The sequence below is a fragment of the Sesamum indicum genome, linkage group LG3 (assembly GCF_000512975.1).
Source record: "Sesamum indicum cultivar Zhongzhi No. 13 linkage group LG3, S_indicum_v1.0, whole genome shotgun sequence".
Classification (NCBI taxonomy): domain Eukaryota; kingdom Viridiplantae; phylum Streptophyta; class Magnoliopsida; order Lamiales; family Pedaliaceae; genus Sesamum; species Sesamum indicum.
This window is the reverse complement of record NC_026147.1, coordinates 4,554,295-4,573,592: the sequence shown is the minus strand read 5'-3', so window position 1 is coordinate 4,573,592 and position 19,298 is coordinate 4,554,295. Positions and strand designations below refer to the sequence as shown.

General features: G+C 32.5%; 1 protein-coding gene, 1 long non-coding RNA gene and 1 pseudogene across 3 annotated transcripts; 1 reads left to right on the top strand and 2 right to left on the bottom strand.

Moving 5' to 3' along the window:
• Positions 1,520-11,591, top strand: LOC105157435 (putative late blight resistance protein homolog R1B-16). Of its 2 annotated transcripts, XM_020693039.1 has the most exons (2): positions 1,521-4,344; positions 11,456-11,591. In XM_020693039.1, exons 1-2 carry the CDS (start codon positions 1,738-1,740, stop codon positions 11,459-11,461), a joined length of 2,613 nt encoding a protein of 870 aa, XP_020548698.1. In that variant the 5' UTR covers positions 1,521-1,737; the 3' UTR covers positions 11,462-11,591. The 2 variants fall into 2 exon arrangements, with proteins under 2 accessions (XP_011072146.1, XP_020548698.1); XM_011073844.2 differs by lacking the exon at positions 11,456-11,591 and having other exon boundaries at positions 1,520-4,449.
• Positions 5,474-7,534, bottom strand: LOC105157434 (annotated as a pseudogene).
• LOC105157433 lies at positions 7,760-10,454 on the bottom strand. The gene is made up of 3 exons (XR_002286862.1): positions 10,397-10,454; positions 10,025-10,301; positions 7,760-7,778 (listed from the first exon to the last, which is right to left on the bottom strand). It is a non-coding gene; the product is annotated as an uncharacterized LOC105157433 (long non-coding RNA).

The following is a 19,298-nucleotide window of genomic DNA, read 5'->3' as shown; positions in this document are numbered from 1 at the left end:
TGAATAATGATTGTCATTATATTGTGTTGTCACTTTAAATGTATCTCTAATTATATATTATAGTATTTTTATGTATAATTCTTGTAATTAAAAATTTATAATATTAAAATTATTATCATTTAATATTTATATCATTTATTCTTGTGACTAAAGTGTTATTTTGAATATTCGAATATTAATGTAGCAATTTTTATACGATCAATGTAAATAAATATGGGATCTATAATGGTTTTTTTGTAACGACCAGAGAAAACCGGTACAAATTCGTTAACGTAGTTTCTAATTTGGTAATTAATATTATGAGGGATAATATAACTACTGTTGAGGGCAAAAATTAAAGATTAAAGAAAATTAGGCAAGAAAGGGGGATTTGTCTCCTCTTTCTATCACACCCGTCCCACAGTGTTGTAACTTGAAATGAAGTAGAAGTTAACAAGGAATCATGAGAGGTTTCTATTTCTATACCTAACGAATAAGTCAATTTTATCTCCAACCAAAATTTATTAACAAACATGTGGTTGTCGCCGTTAAAAAATCTATAAAAAAGTGAATAAGGACTAAAAGTGCTAATTTTTTATAAGTTATAGGAATAAAAATACTAATCACATAGCGAATGGAACCAAAATGCTATTTCCAGTCCCCCATACTATAGATACAACTTTTGCTACCCTATTATGATTTTCTCACAAACTTCAATATCGTCTCTAAACAACTATTAATTTAAGTATGGGAGTGTTATTAACAAAAATTTTTTCAAGTAAAATTACAACAGTAATTTGTTTTGTAGGATCATCTTGGAATAATAAGTACCCAATTCCTTTGGACAAGCTTGGTCTAATTCACTGTTTCGCTTGAAAAAGTGAATCATAAGTGGGTGGATTTATTAATCCTCACGTTGCAAATGTTGCAATATATATAGCCATCTTCTCTTCATTTGTACTTCTACACTTATGTCAATGAATTATACATCATTTTCTAGTACTTCTTATATTCTCCGATCTATATATATATAGACAAAGTAAATCGAAAGAAAATTAGAAATTTGGGAGAGGAATTTTCATTTCAATCTCTTCATAAGACCGAAATAGATTTTCGAAAAATTTACAAAATTGTTAAAAATATAAAACGAGCCCAGACTTAATAAATTATTAGCACATTGTAGATCGGATTAATTCTATATAAGTAATAGCAGTTTATTGAATTTGAAGGATGGCTTCGACAACGCCATTATAATTTTTTTATATGCATTATCTTTACTTTTTAATGCAATTTATCTTCCGTCAAAAAAAAAAAAACGTATAAAATGAATAAGAATATTTATTAGTTTAATCCATTTTAATTAGAATACTGGTTTTTGGATCCATTAACTCCAGAGAATCTTTTGACTTTTTTCTTTGTTTCACATTATACCTGTTTTCAAGAAAAAAAAAAATATATATTTTTGAATTATTATAACTCCTCAGTTCTAATGAATATGTTTTGAATTTGCAATACAAGAGAAAGTCAAAAGATTCACACACAACTAATCAAATTCTTGCTACATTAAATTATGTGATTAAGCTAATATTATTCTTAAGCTCTGTTGAATATTAAATAAAGTTACTTACATTGCATTAATGTGTAGTAATTGACCAAAGACGACTAATTAATTTTCAATTCTTGATCCAGCCCACCTACCCGGATTCCGATTTAAGGAGCAGCAAATCAAATTCAGAGCAGCAATTCTTGATCAGAGAGATGGCAGTAGCAGCTTATGCAACTTTGCGTTCCCTCTCACATGTCCTTGACAATCTCCAGCTTCCTGCTCGTCTCCGTCGACTTCATGTCGACACAAATCGAATTCAGAGCCTGCAGGAGACTGTTCAGTTCTTGCTAGACTTTCTCGAAGCTCATTCCCAAAGAATAAGTGAAGAAATTGGAGTTGTGGGGAGGCAAATTGCTGATGCTGCTGCAGATGCAGAAGAAGTTGTTGACCGCCATATAGTGGATCAGCTTCGCTTTAGATCTGAGGAAGAAAGTCATTGTATGGCAGCCCTCTCATCTTTCTCTCAAGATATAGACAAAGTCACTGGAAAGTTGGATTCCCTCACAAAAGAGTTGACGAAGATGGTGAAAGAAGAATGGGCAATCGACGCCCAAGAAGAGCAGTGCATAGTGTCTGTTCCTGTCAAATCACCAAAAGTGCTTCCTTCAAGTGGCAACAAGACTACTGTGGTGGGATTTGACGAACACATGGATCGAATCGTGGATAAGCTCACCAGAGGTGAACCTAATCTCCAGATCCTCTCCATTGTAGGGATGGGAGGCATTGGTAAGACTACTTTAGCTCAAAATATTTTTGATCATCCATATACTGTGCACTACTTTCCTAAACGAATTTGGCTTACAATATCTCAAGAATATAGTGTACAGGAAATTCTTTCATCCCTTCTTCATAATGGAAAAAAGCAAGAGAGTAGTCAAACTGAGGCCGAATTAGGACAACGATTGTACCAAAGTTTATTCGGGGAAAGATATTTGATAGTTATGGATGATGTATGGAGTGTAGAGGCTTGGAATGATTTAAAGTTGTTCTTTCCAAATAACGGAAAAGGAAGTCGAGTTATGCTGACTACTAGGGAGTCAAGCTTGGCGATTTCTTTAGGCTCTCAGGAATCTTATTCGTTAGATTTTCTAAATGAGGAAAAAAGTTGGAATTTGTTTTGTCAAGAAACCTTTGCACAAAAAGATTGTCCATATCCGGAATTGGCGGAAATTGGTAAGAACATTGTAAAGAGTTGCAATGGACTTCCACTAACAATTGTTGTACTCAGCAAGCTGCTTGCAAACTCCAACATGACACGAGAATATTGGGAGTCTATCGCAAAAAATGTAAGCACTTTTCGTAATTCAAAAGATTATGAGGGGTGTCTACAGATATTGTCTTTGAGCTATAACAATTTGTCCGTTCATCTTAAACCATGTTTTCTCTATATGAGTGTTTTTCCTGAAGATTCTAAGATTCGTGTTTCCAAACTAACCAAATTATGGATTGCTGAAGGATTTCTAAAACCAATAAGAGGTAAAAGCTTGGAAGAGGTAGCAAAGAAATACTTAAGAGACCTTATTGATAGAAATCTATTTTTGAGTCTTGAATTTGGGTTTGATGGGAAATTAAAAAGATGTGGAATCCATGATCTTTTAAGAGATTTATGTTTGAGAGAATATGAAAAAGAACATTTCTTTTATGCCCCAAAAGTGCAATGTGTTGGTGTTGATGATGAGAAGAAGGACAAGTGCTTCTTGTGTGGCCTTAGGACCTCACTCCAAAGGATAGATCTAAATGAAGTGCATGATGCTTCACAACTGACATCTCTTGCGAGTGTTTTGGTCTGTAGCACCTGCAAAAATAAGTATCGAAGTCTTAAGAAAGCGAGAGTGGTGAGGGCAAGAATGAGAAGGTATATGTATTCTGTTGAACAAGAAACTCTGCACCCAACTAGCTTGCGGTATCTTAAGACGAAGCCTATAACTGAGTACGATTTGTCTCCATCTACAATAGCTTTACTTTGGAATCAAGAGACTTTTAAACTTTTCTATACCCGCTCTCTCAAGGTACCGCTAACTAGTGTGGGACATGAAATATGGGATATGCCACAGCTTAGGCATTTTATCGGTTCAGCTCATTTTGCTTTGCCCAAGGAAGCGGCTACTCAAGATTTCGTTATTATGGAAAACCTACATGCGCTTTACTGTATGAGAGATTTCAGGTGTACAGAGGATGTCCTAAGAAGAATACCAAATCTGAAGAAACTAGGTATTTACTATGAAGAGAACAACATGGAATGGACGTACTATTGTCTCTACAATCTTGTCCGTCTGCAAAAACTCGAATCACTTTCTATCGAAGTTGATGATCTTCGACCAGATAATCTTCCATTGGAGAATCTCACCTTCCCAACTTCGCTTAAGAAGTTGTGGTTAGATAGTTGTAATATTCCTTGGGAAAAGATGATGACTCTTGGTTCCTTATTGCCTAATCTTGAGAAGCTTGTATTGAAATTTAATTGCTTCGAGGGGCACGAGTGGAATGAAGTTGAAGGCGACTTTCCTCGACTCAAATTCTTGGATATTTCTCACAATGATCACCTGGAACGATGGAGGGCAGAAAATATCCACTTTCCTAATCTTGAGATCCTCTCTCTAGATGACATGCAGAAGTTGGAGGAGATCCCTACAATTCTTGGAGATATAACCACACTCCATTCCATTTATTTGACACATTGTACCGATTCTGTCATCAATTTGGCAAAGCAAATAGTGGAGGAACAACATAGCTATGGAAATGAGATTCTTCAACTTTATATAGATGGAGAAAGGTATTATCAAGTTGGTAGTTCCTAGCCGCTTATTGTCCCACACCACCTAAATTAATCTTATGGGAGCTCTCCTGTTTGTCTTCAAAGTCGTCTGCACATGTCTGGTGAATGAGTGTCAAAAAGCAAAATGATATTGTCATTGTACCAACTATTTCATTTTACATTTTATTGTCAACATTTATTTTTGATTGAAAAGAGAAAATGTCATTTACACCCCTACTCAAAGATATTTTAAGGTATAAGTTGTACCTATACCAAAAAAAATCATTAGGTACGATTACGGTAATAACTATTAAAATGGGTCTAGGTCTACATATTTGCTATCAATTGACATGACTAATGTATTGGACTTAGGATCAGAGTAAGAAATGAAATATATATAGTTACTCTAACTGGGTAAGAAAATTACCTCATTACCCTCCCAAATTACAGCACTTGACATTTGCGCACCAATACAGTAAGATCAACGACTACTTGTAATATTTTTGTTATAAACATTAAATCAATTTTAATGCACAAATACAAATTTATATACTTATATACAAGTCAATAATATTTGAAGTTAAATTGTTTAATATATTTTACTATAGAGAATATAAAGTGAATGTATTATTAATATTTAATGGTATTTTGTCGATTTTTATTTTATTTAAAAGTTTATCATAAAGATAGAGGGTAAGTGAAGATTTCTTCAATTAATTAGGGGTAGATGATGAAGGTGGCATATTTAAGAGATGTAAATGTATTTATCTCTAAAAAAAATATGAAATTATATATATAACAATAATGACATAAATATTTTTATTAATCGTTCGTAAATTTAAAGTGGTACGAAGTGTGTCCACAATAATTTCATTTAATGGTAAGAATAAATATCGTCAAACTATGTTTAATATTAATTTAATAGTAACATAACCAGTCATGATATAGGAAATATCCATTAGATTACTAAATACTACACATAATTTATTGGTGTAGTTATATATTTATATTATATAAACAATATCGATAATAAATTATGAAAATAATTATAATTGAATTCATAGAGTACATTATTTTTAAAATATATTGGCCTGTTCATCAATAAGAATGACTGAAACAAACAAGATTGCATATTCAAGAACCAGACCTTGTTGTTTTCAGCTGCTGCAGCCTGTTCATTAGCTCCTGAATAAAATAAGAACACGACACATAATTAGCTAGGCAAAGGACTATCAACACCACAATTCTCTGTTCCCTCAAGAAACTCAGGCAAACTTCCTGTTAGATAATAATTATAATACAATTTCGATCGATTCGTCATAAAATTTCTTGTACCTTCGATTGAGTGTAGAATCCAGATGAACTATTGGGACGCCATGGTTGCCAGCGGAACGATAGCGACGCTGATAGAAAATTCTTACCCAAGGTTTGGTTGTCAATCATAATTGGTTCAGACCCAATTTGAGTTAGACATTTTCCCACCCACCTTTCCCTTCTTTATTACCACTATTATTACCCACAGGCCAACAAGCTATATAATACTTTATACTCCATAACTACGTACGCAGCATTTTGACTCACCTGCTCCGCTAGTCTATCGACCTCCGCGGACACGTCGTCGATCAACCGATGGATGGCCTGGCTTGTTCCTGGCTTTTATAATACTGCCAATGACTTTTGGGCAACAGGGAAAAAGTGTGACAAGATCGGGTATTTGTTGATCTGAAACTGGGAAGTGATGAGCATCTTCGGCTTCTTCAGGGTTTACTTTAGCCTCCTCAAAACTGTTAGCTAAAGATTTTTCCACTGATGAGACAGTGGGCAAATTGACACTCACAATTTCCCTGCCACTCCCACAGGAATCAGCTTTACCAGGGGCGGAAAACATTCCCTGATTAACCCACAGGTAAACCCCATTCTGGTCCACATGAGTAGTTGCTAAGACATCCATATTTGGTGATAGAGACAATGCGGTCACAGACACATCAACATGTACAGCATCTATTTGTCTAGCTAGGATTACATCCCAAATTCTGGGAGTCCCATCCATGCTGGATGTCAAAAGCCATTTTCCATCCTCACTAAAGCATACGTCTGTTATACGATCCGAATGACCTTCAAATTTCCGAACCATTCTTAGTGCAACAACATCGAACAAACGAATAACCAAACGAATAACGAATAACTAATGCACAATCTATTTGCCATCTGGATACGTCCCTTAAAATCCCAAACTTTTACATCTCCACAGGAACCAGCACTTATCATGATGGTATTGGTTGAGACACAAGCAACACCAACCACTTCTACATCATGAGCACAGGGTTTTCTTTCTGACATATCCAGGTAACTGCCTCGACTAATTCCTGATTGAAGATTAAATCGCTCAATCCAACCACCTGCAGTCCTAATACTGCAAAATTGCCACATGCACTGATCGCACAGGCCTTAACTGGTGTTGGATCCTCGGGGTGGGGTGATAGAATGTCCTCGCCGATCACAAAATTTTGAAGCCTCCAGACATAAGCTTGGGCAGTATCCACGTGGCATGTAACTACATTGCACCAATCGCGCTCCCTGATTTCAGCAACATCAAATGCAATTACGGGCTTAAGTTTTATTTCTGCTTCCTTGACTTTCTCTACTCTGCTGATCCTGTATAACAGAGAACAGCCAAAAGGCACGATCCTGGCCAGCAGAAAGGATGTGTCTTCCATTGGCATAGAATCTGATACACAGAGGAGGAGCACTATGCCCACTTCTAAAACGTAGGAGACGAGGAGGATCCCCCTCACTAGTGTCAAAAATCCACATTTTTATGGAGTTGTCTGCTGATGGCTCGCGCGCAAAAAAATGAAGAGAAACTACAGAGCAATCATGAGCCTCTTTAATGACAGAGTGAAATCTCTTTGTCTCAAGATTCCATATAGTTATGACACCAGATGAACCACCAGACGCTAAAAGAGGCTGCCCATCTGTGCTGAAAGATAATGCAGTCACAGAAACTAACAATCTCAATATCACGAAGAATGTTGTGAACATGAATCTTTCCATCAGAACAGCCAACAGCAACAACATCTAGTGCTGGAGAAGAAACACAACAGCAGATCGTTAACTTTTTTCATTGTGCTAATGTCCCATAGTTGCAAAGAACCTTCTTGACTTCCAAGAAGTACATTTTGTGAGAGGAAGTTTTACAGGAAACTAATGCAGCTAGTTATAACCATATTTCCTGCTCGAATGCTGCCAGCGCTATGTTAATGGTGAAAAGAGGGTACCTGCTCAAGATAAGTATCCGGATGCATTATGCAGGTTGTGGTAAACTTGTTTCCTAGTGAAATGAGACCAAACTGGAGAAAGATTCTCAGTCACTCCTTTAAAAGCCCAGATAAAGATGTTGCCTTTAAAAGCCCAGATAATGCTTTCCCAAGTTGACAACTGTAAAATTTGAAGTACTATGTGTATTCAGTTTATGTCAGGCTCCAAAAAGTGTCATCTGAAACCCACCTGTCACTCTTTATCCATATCCAAAGCTGTAGCACTCACTTAAGTATCCAGACCAAGAATTTTGAAATTTCAGCAAGAACAAAAACCTAAAGAAGGAACATTCAATCGACAATTGAAAAAAACATATTCACACTGTTGTCCCAGTTCACATGGGCCATGCAAGGTAAGTCAGTCTGTCAAACCAACAGCCTTTAATGATAAAAATTAAAGTCAATTTTCTTTAAATTATGATAAAAATTTCCAAAAAAATGCTTCAAGAATCTAATTGGTGAAGTCAAAATCAGCACGAATAAGAGTCATAAAGTCATAAGCCATTATGATATAGACCTCTCACATCCCATTTTGGACCTCCAATATGTAACAACAATCAAGCTTTGCAGACAGCAATTGTGTAGCTTTTGCTGGATTGCTGTGCCGCAGAGTAAATTCTTAAAAAGAGAGAGAATAATCTATCAGATCCTGTTCTCCTATGATCTATTTTGGGAAGATATATCAATATCACCCTTAGAGAACCAAAATCATGTTAAATTTCTTCTCTCATACAAAAAGAAAGGAGGAAAGAACAGAAGCAAAATCAGCATTTGTAGATCCTAAACTCAAAACCAATTATCATAATTTCTAGACAGCATCAACCCCAATGTATTATGACATTAGAAACTGGATAGCTAGAAACTACTTTAGGTGTAGAGTAGTCAGTTTCTTGAAGGCCATATTACTGTGACTGTCATATTTTGATGTACTGTCATGAGAAGTCGAGAGAGAGAGAGAGAGAGAGAGAGAGAGAGAGAGAGAGAGAACACAAAAACAAATCATCCAATCAGTAACTCAGATAAGCAAAAGTTGCAGTATGTGAGCCAACAAAGCGTGATTTCACACATATTCCTCGGCAAGAATAATTGCCAAGTTTTGTGGTCAAAAGGATTAGAACGTTGACTTTTTGCATGTTGCACTTTTGGAGTAGAGTCCATAGGCCCACTATTTTTCTTTCGACAAATAAATATTAAACCGGATATATATACTTATTAATATTAAATAAACATGTTAAAAAGCCTAAATAAATATGTTCCTTTTAGTAGAAAAACAAAAAAATAACAAAATATGAGAAAGACCAATAAATTAAACTATAGAAAATTATTGATGGATTAAACTATAATACATAATAAAAAATAGTGTATAAAGATACAAAAGAGTTTAAATTTAAATAGAAATAAATACTAAAAAAGTATTAAGTAAATTAAACAAATGAATGTTAAAATATTAACACCAAATAAATCTATTTCTTCTTGTACAAAAATTAAATCAAGCAAGTCATCATAAAATTTTTAATCAAAGTAAAGATTAAAATATCTCAAAGTTCAAAATTCTTTTATAAAAATTTTGCTACAAATGAACGTAGTTAAAAAAATTAATCAATAAATATAAATTAAAAAATACAATTAACCTCTGTATTATTATTAATTTAACACATGACTACAAAATGTTCAATTAAATTAAAATATACAAAAGAAAATAAAATTCAAAGAAAAAAGAGCTCAAAATACATTGAAATATACTTATATTACAAAGCATATATTGATCATATACAATATTTAGTATATATATATATTTAGATACTTCAAGAAACTAATTACATAAAAGCTAAAATATAATGTCATTCTTTTCATTCTCTAAAACATCATTAGTAGACACAAAAAAAATAATCTAGAAAAGAACAATAAAATTTAATCGATGAAACTATAATATATATAAAAAAATTGGTGTATAAAAAGATACAAAAGAATACACATTTAATTGAAATAAAACTTAAATATCAAATTAAGTATAATCATACAGATAAATATGACTAAATAAATGTGTTCCTTCTTGTAAGAAAACAAAAATGAAAGACGGAAAAAAAAAAACAAAATTAAATTATAAATTAAAAAGATGAAACTGTAATATGTTCGAAATATAAGTCATCCCCAAATATTATAATGCACTCCAATTTATTATATTTCAATTATGACCTATAAATTATTTACTAAAATTTATCAATTAATCAATCAATTATGTATTATAATTTTTGGGGGCGTTCTAGATCAACAAGAAATACAAAATTGTGCTTTGCAAACGACGTTATAAAACAAAAGAAGTTACCAAATTTGCACTAAAATGAGGAGTTTCAAGAGTTTATATACCTCAACTGACTTGTAGATCTCATCAACATATTCAACAATTCACGTCAGCAGCATCAATGACGACTATTTGCACCTCTGGATGCAGCCTGCAAATGAAAGATCAAATAAGAAGGGAAAACTACACCTGGATATTACAGAAGGCTTGGAAGGTTAATTGTATTGACCTTGCTTCTAGCAGTGAGAGGCAAAGTAAGAGTTGGTGCTTTTTTCTGAGCACGGCAGCTCTCTTTTCCGGCAGAGCTCCACCGACCACAATGGCTCCATTGGCATTTGCAGCCTGTATTTCATCGAACAACAAAACATCATCAATAAGGGCGTGTTCATCAATAAGAATGACTGAAACAAACAAGATTGCAAATTCAAGTACCGGACCTTGTTGTTTTCAGCTGCTGCAGCCTGTTCATTAGCCAGTAACTGAGCACAAAACTCTTGAATAAAATAAGAACACAACACATAATTAGCACGCAATAGATCATATTCAGAGTTCAATCTGTTCATTCACTTTCAGTTAGGATGAAAGAATTTGTTCAATACCTCGTAACCGGTCGAGAAACCTGAGGAAGCTGCTTCCCCTCGCCCCACCAACGGGTAACCACATTTCCTATGTCACCTAGTGCACGACGATTCTTCCTTTCTGCTCCCACATTCTTCTGCTTAAACTACCTCTCTGTAAATCAGATTAACAACACATGTCAAATGAGATGGGGGGAATTTCATCAAAGAGCAAAAGCAAGAAATGTATGGGAAAAAAGATCATCTTGATGAGAATCCGAAACAATCAAAAAAGTCATTGAACTATTGAATTGAAAGAAAATGTTCATGATGGCCAAGAAACAATCTTTGGAAAAGAACTTCGTCCATGGTCATTGCAGTAATGAAACTCAAATCGGATTTGCATATAAATGAAAATCCACAAGAACCTCAACCCAATCAACATTATAAAGAATCTAATAGAGGTTATCGAGGTTACGATGAATCTAAGACAATGACACTGAGTTGTGGAAGTTTCATCCAGAAAACAATAAGCAAACAAAAGAAAAATCAAGAACCATATATAACCTGATCAAAGTGAAGGAACCATGATTTAACATACACTCGCTTAATAAGATTGCATATCATATATGTATATACCTCTTTGATCGGATTCTTGAAAGCAGGTCTAATTCAACAAAAGGGGTGGAATAAATAAACAATAGAAAGTGTCAAGGAGAGCACCAACACCATACGCATCAAAGATCAAGAGAACTTAAAAATCATGATAGTAAGATCCAAGAAAGCTTTAAAAACCATCTGAATGCAATGGCCCGTTATCTAAATTATTGAGAAATCCATAAGCATTCAACACAATCATTGAGCACAAATACATATCAATAGATGCAAGAAAGTTTCAGATACCTTTGTTCTGCTGGAAATGAGATTCTTCAACTTTATTCTTGAACATAGCTATGGCAAAGCAAGTAGTTCCACACCACCTCAATAAATTTTATGTGAGGTCTGGTGTTTGTCTTCACTGTTGTCTGTGCGTATCGGATTTTTATTAAATTTGTACATTTCTTTAATATTATTAAATCCGTTTCTAAATTTTCAATTTTATGATTTTTTATAAATTATTAATAAATTTAATAAATTTGAATAAATGAATATATAAATTTATACATTTCAATAAATTTGAAATCCAACACATGGCCTAATTGTATATAATTTATGGCAGGGCTTTTTTTTAATTAAAATTTTTATTATATAAAATAATAATTTTTTCTTAATCTATAATTATTTCTAAAATAATAATTAGTTTTATAATTTTACAAATTTTTACTCTATAATTTTATGTGTTTGTATTTTTTGTGTCATAATATATTTTTATTGAAGCTGGTTTATTGAGTTATATATTTTATTTTAATTTATAATATATTTTAAAGTGTGTAAGATTATTTATTATATGCATGCATGGATGACATGTCACGAAAGTTAGTATAAAATCAATTGATAGTTTTAATTTTATAACTAATTATATTATTATTAAAATTATTATTATTATTATTATTATAGAATTTGTCCAGTTAAAGAATTAATGAGACATATATGTACGGTCAAGTGATAAATTCACTGCAAATATATCATTAATTATTATGTATTGTGACAATATTATGTGTAATTTTTGCCATTAATAATAACACAATGATGAAATTAAAATTGTTGATATTTCATATTTATTTTTTGTGAATGATTAATAATTGTAACATGCATTTTTGTGATCAAGAATTAAAATTTTTTTTTTTTGTGTCTCTTTATCGATATACAGATACTCATTTGAATTTAAACTCATGTTTATTTCTTTTATCCCATTGTAGTAAAATTAAATAATAATATAATTGGTTCACTTTTGCTAATATGGATGAAAAATAAAAAATAAATAAATCATGTGGCACATGGTTCATTCCAAAAACTTTCACAAAATTCGTAGTGGAACGATCAAACTTTTAGAATATCAAAAAGTTACAGGAGTCTTTTGCATTTCCTAGAAACATAAAGGATAAATATATCAAAACAGCCAGGAGCATATAATCAATCTCGACAATTTTCGCAAGATTTGATATCAAAAGATTCAAAATTATGAAATATCTAAAAATTACAAAATTATGTTACAACCCTATTAATTTCAAATCATCGATTCAAATCTTTATTAATTGTAAAGTTAATATATGGTTTTATTGGTAGGTCAATTATTATTTTGTAATTTGTCTATTATTTTTTAAATATTTTTTTATGTTGATTTGAGTACCACCTCCCTCACAAAATATTTACAATTTTCTAATAGTCAATTTATGTGATGTGACACACATAAATGTTACCACACACGGCATCACACCATATAAATTAATATTGTCTGTCTTTTAAATTTGAAATTTAAGTTTGATTTTAATTCGCAAATAGAACGGGTCCGTTTACTCCATCCATATTATGTCAACTCTCTCACATGACCTATCAAATAAAAATAAAAATATAACATAATTAATATTATCCGAATGAATTATGTGGCAAATTGTTGCTTTGTTAATTCACAAAAATCTACTGGCAATTACTAAGCACCTGCACTGCTGGTTCATTTTTATATTTTAAAAAAACATATATGCAACGCTATCTAAGCGATAGATGATTTAAGTTTTTCCAAAAATATGTTGTTAATTTTCTGTAATTATGTTGGTGATTTATGTAATTTAAGAAAAATGGAAAATTTTCATAATTTTTGAAATTGTTTTGGAATTTTTTGAACTATGTGATTTCGGTAATTTTATGAAAAATATTGACCTGAATGCAATTTGTAGGACAATTATGAATTTTAGGAAAAAGTATAGCATAATGTAAATTTAGTATAATTCAGAAAATTAAAAAAAATATAAAAATTAGAAAACATAAATGTAAGGATATATTGCCACTCTTATCCGGGAAGTAAACGTATGAGCACTCCATCCCATCCGACACTATCCTCTGACAATCCGAAATTAATCCGAAGGGGGGATACGAAGTTGGGGAAAGTAAACATGACCTTAGTATTTATATTTTAGGATTATTGTTGGGTTTTATTCTCATTTTAAGAAAAATGACAAGAACTTAGGATAATTGTTGGGTTTTAGTCTCATTTTATGAAAAAATGACAAGGGTTTAGGATAATTGTTGGGTTTTAGTCTCATTTTAGGAAAAATATGCACCAAAATGAAATTTTTAGGAAGTTAGAGGACCTTATTACAATTTATAGGGAATAGGAATTTTAATTGAATTATTAAAAAATTATGGATGAAATATTATTTTAGGAAATTAGAAGACCTTAATGTAATTTTTGAAAATAGGAATTTTAATAAAATTATTACAAAATTATGAACTGCAAATCCAATTTTTAGAAAAATTACGCACGTAAATGAAATTTTGTGGATATTAGAGGACCTTAATGTTGTTTTTGGAAATTAGGAATCTTAATAAAATTATTAAAAAATTATGGACTACAATATAATTTTTAGGAAATTAGAAGACCTTAATGCAATTTTTGAAAAATAGGAATTTTAATAAAATTATTACAAAATTATGGACTACAATGCAATTATACTTTTTTAATGTTAAAATTTTTTGAAATATTAACATTGTAATAATAATCAAATTTTAAAAAGTTTGACATTAGATAATGACATTGGTGCGCCACCTCCCCTAAGACGAGGGCGTGGCCGAAGCCGTGGTCATGCCTGCAGCAAAGCCCCTCCCAGCCTTCTTGGGATGAGCCATCTACAGCTGCTCCAGCGGCCCCATTATCAGAGGCTGTGTCCCAATACCTGGATTCTCGCTGAGAATGGCGCAGTAGGGTCAGATGCGGCGGGGACCAGTAGTCCACAGTCTCCAGCCCAACCGTGGGATGCACCACCACCACCACTACTAGTGCCGTTATTTCCCCCACAGGCCTAGAGGCCTTATATCAGCCTCTGAGATGCGAGGTACATATAATAATTTAGTTAATTAATTTAATATTTTTTATTTTGAATTAATTTTAATATTCAATTATTATTTTCAGGTCCGACTGCAATTTTCACACGGCCATCAATAATGCGATCAAACTGCATTATCCGCATCCCTAGACCAACATATTGCATATCTGACAGGAATACCAGCTATTTTGGTTCCAAAAGTTGAAGCTAAGTATAATATTATTTATTTTTAATTAAAATTTATATTTTTTATTTGTCAATTTTCAGATGTCACATTAGTGGGACTACAACGACGAGAGCATGTTCAAACTTGTCAAATCGCAGGCAGGGAAGTTCCTACAAAAGCGGTTTGCTGACGCTCAGAACCAATTGGCCCGATCACTGTGGCTGGCTGAGGACATTTGGCGCCAGTTCCTGGAATTCTGGTCGAGCTTAGAATTTCAGGCACAATTGACCAAAAATAAGGTCAACTGGGCAGCAAATTCGAAAGCAGTTGCGACCGTTTACCTCAGGGGGTCGTCATCCATTAGGCCACACAAGCGAAGATGGTAAGTATTTCAAATCATATTATTAATTTCATTAAAAAAATTTAGCGCCCGAGCCTCCAGTGGATTCTCCAGAACCCGACGGCAACAACGAACACACGGCCACTGGGTATAATAATTTAGATTAGGATAGTTTTTTGGGTATTTTGTAAATATACAATTTTGTAATAATATTTTAATTTTGTAATTGAATTATTTTTTTTTTGTTATATTATGTGTATTTTATATGAATTTATTTAATTAATTTTACAAAAATAAATTTTAAAATACATTAAATAAAATAAATTTTAAAATATATTAAACAAATTTAAATAAAATTAATATTAAAATATATTTAAAAATAATAAATTTTTATAACTGCATTTGTAACGGCTTTTGTAATACACCAATAAAATATATAATTGTCAGGTTGTTACAAAGAAAATGCCAAAAACAGTTACAAATAGAAACCTAGGTCGTTCCAAAAATCATTTCAAACACTTTGTAACGCCTTGTTTAGCTACAGGCCTAGCCGTTATATACCAAAAGAAAAAGCGTTACAAATCAAAGAAAAAAAATTGTTCTAATAAAATGATTTTTTTTGTAGTATAGATAATATAAATATCATATTCCATTATTATCTAAAATTAAAATATAAGACAGTGATTAAATATAATTTTAATATATAAGAAATATTGAACATGAACTTGATATAATTTTAAATATATAACTATACTTAAAATAAAATATATATATATATATATTAAAATGTTAAAAATAGCTTGCAAGCCAGCTCATCAGCCTTTACCTAGACAATTAAGCTCGAGCTTGGCTCGTCAAGAAACTTGGCTCAAGTTGAGCTCCAGTTGAGTCTCATCTTGCATCCTCTAGTACGACATAATCAAGGCTTCAACGATGGTACCTAAAAAATTTGAATCGAGACGATCAATTACAATGGTGATTACACAAATCCGAAGAACGGTGATGATTGTTAGATGGCATGCTGAAGTTATCAAATACTTTTGAGGCCAGTGCAACTGACTCGACATCAGATTTTGGAGTTTTACTCAACATTACTCCCAGCCAGATGGCATTTGCTGCGTTCCTAATGCGCACCAGTTCTCTATTTGCGTCCGGAGTTTTCTCTATAAGATTTACAAAGGATAGGCCTTCACTTACCCCGCGCGCAACAGTCGTTTGACCTTATGATGATGGGAAGCGTAATTGCAATACTTATCAAGATCACCACCGGCAGAGGCCAGCAATTTGGAGGCTCTTGAGAATGTAAACTTGGAACCTGGTTGTTGTCAAGTTCTCTCACCCCACCCAAGTTACCAGACATATTTCGATCAGGCTCTTAGGTCAATTGCTTCTACCTTCCAGGAATTGCTTTGATGAGTGTCGAATCCACCAAAAATAATTCTTATGAACACTTTTGTAGATGTGTGAGTAGGGTCGAATCCACAGAGATTGGTTTTAAATTAATTCCTTCAAAAACGAAAATAATTAAGGAGAGTTTTGATTGTGAAGAAGAGTAAAACTAAAAAAGCTAATAAAATTAGAAGAGATAAATATAAGAGAAGAGTTTAATCATGCTTAATTCCACGGTTGATCATATATGCAAAGATAACAATTATTCATAATTTAATAAATTGGTTATGGCCATTGGTACGACCTAACAACCTCACCTTTCCTTACCTTGTGGATAGTCAAGGAACGTCCATTGACTAAATCCCTAATCAGTAAACAACCTTGGGAACGTACTCAAAATTTAATTTACCAACAGCATTAAGAATTAGAAAGGCCCAATTCTAACCAATAAATTCCTACGAGGATTTATTTAAGTTAGATTGTGCATTCCCCACAACATAATCGAAAACTTCTACATAATCAATTATGTTGTGTTACCACTAGTTATTGAACTAAACAAACAATTACGGATTTGCAAGTTCAATTGGCTAGACAAATATTCTTGATAATGAATCAGATTATTTGTAATAAAAGCACAAAGAACAACACAAATACCAATATGAATAAAAGTAGAAACCATAAATTAGATCTCACAACTCGTTGGGTTTAAGCATTCACCAAGTCTTCAACCGAAATAAGGGAATTAGCTAGACATGCTAATGGAAGAACGCATGAAAAGCAAAATAAGAAAATATTATAAAAACGTAGAGAAATAGAAGAGTTCAAAAGTTGTCTCTTAAAGTGCATTACATCACCTATTTATAATAGCTAGATACCTAGTTCTACTAGGATTAGAAGTAGATTCCTAGTTGAACTAAAAGACTTATAGAGATAAAATTATAATCTTAGTTAAACTCTTCCTCCATCAGAGGTAGTCCAAGCAGCTCCAAACTCTTGCCAAAAATTGAGTTTGAGTCTTGTTTGAATTTCCATTTTGGTGCTTTTCTTCATTTTCCATTTCTTTTGTCCTAATGCTGCAAAATAATATTTAATTAGGAGCATTTGGTCACAAAATAAGCTAAAATATTATATGAAATAAGCACAAAATGCGATCCTATCAAGCTTATCAACCTCTTTCCAAATGTTTGTTCGGATCGTCTCAGGAAGTTCTGCTTCTCCTTCAAGCAGCAGAACGTAACGGTTGAGTTCCAGCTCCACCTCAGCTCCAGATTCCAGCTCCAGGGACACATCACACCGCAAGTACCAGAAATGGCAGAGCGTGCCATCACAAACTGCGAGCTGCCGGTTTCTGCCATCACCCAATATTTCTTTACACTATCTCAGTTCTTCAATACTAAATTTGCTACAAATGCTCATACAATCATGTTTAATATTTACATATATGCTCACACATATAAAAACACATGTTCATAATATTTAAAATGAATATTTTTAATGTGTATGTATGTAAATAGAATTTCACTCATCTTGACCCACTTCAAAATAATCCAAAATTTGTAAATATTTAAATATTTTTTGGGATAATTTTAATCCCATAATCAGTTCTAATAACCCATATTATGATTTGATCAATTTTGATTTTCAAGTTTTTGTAAAACAATTAAAGGCAGTCATCCCTGTTAGTATAAACTACTAGAGAGACTGTAGATGCCATTGACAAAAGAGGATCATCGGGTACTAAAATTGATTTAGTGACTCATTTAGGGATCAAATTCAAATTATCTCATAGTAGAAATAACCTTTTATTCTACCTTTACCGCCATTTCTTTCCTTCAAACAACCTTTTCGTTCGTTTAAACGGTAAACTAATGGAAAAGATTGACCTTGATCATTTTAAGAAAATTTAAGGACCAAAATTGACGAGATCGAAACATTGAGTACCAAGATTGATTTATATGATTAATTTAGGGCACTATAAGAAAATAGGGTATCAGAGACGGAAATTTCCATTATGAAATTAGGATTTTCGTCTCTAAAACAAATTACGGACGAAAAATCCATAGCCGATGTTCGTGGCTGAAAGCCCCATGGCTAAATATTAGCAACGGAAATATTCCGTCTCTATTTCTAAGACTGAATATTTTCGTTGCTGATTTTGTCGACAAACAAGAGAAAGTTTAAGCGTAATCCGTCTCTGATTCCGTCAATTAAAAAAGAACTTTCCGTCTCTAAAGGTAAAGTATTTGTTTGTTAATTCCGTCTCTGAAATACAGAAAATGTTCCGTCTCTAAATCCTTACAAGTTTCAGTCTCTAATCCGTCTTTGATTCGGCCTCTAAACTTTCAAAATTTTCCGTCTCTTTAATCCGTCTTTAATTTTTTTTATTTTTTGGTAGATTTTTTAATTTCTATACCCAAATTAATATCGTGTTCATTATACCATCAAATACATTCCATCAATACCAAAATCTGAATTTTTCAAACAAGAACAATAAATATTAACAAAAAGGATACTCATAATACAACAACACTAATATACAGTAAAACCTCTATAAATTAATACTCTATAAATTAATAAACTCTCTAAAATAATAAAATCCTCCGGTCCCGACTTGGGCCTTTGTAAAAAATCATCAAATTCGATAAGATAATAAAATAATAATTTTTCAGAAAATTCCTTTATAAATATTAGGTCCCATTAAAACTCTAAATTAATAATTCATAAATATTACAATTATAAATATTATGATAATTTACTAAAATATGAAATCTGTAATGCTTTACGCATTTGATCATTCATGGATGATTTTGCGATGCCTTTTAGATGAGAAGACATGGTTGGGTGTTATGAACTATTTTATTATCATATTGAGATTTATGTAGTATATGTTTCATTCATCATGCATGA

Coding starts and splice junctions, on each gene's coding strand:
- LOC105157435 (XM_011073844.2), top strand. CDS start 1,738: ATGGCAGTAGCAGCTTATGCAACTTTGCGTTCCCTCTCACATGTCCTT.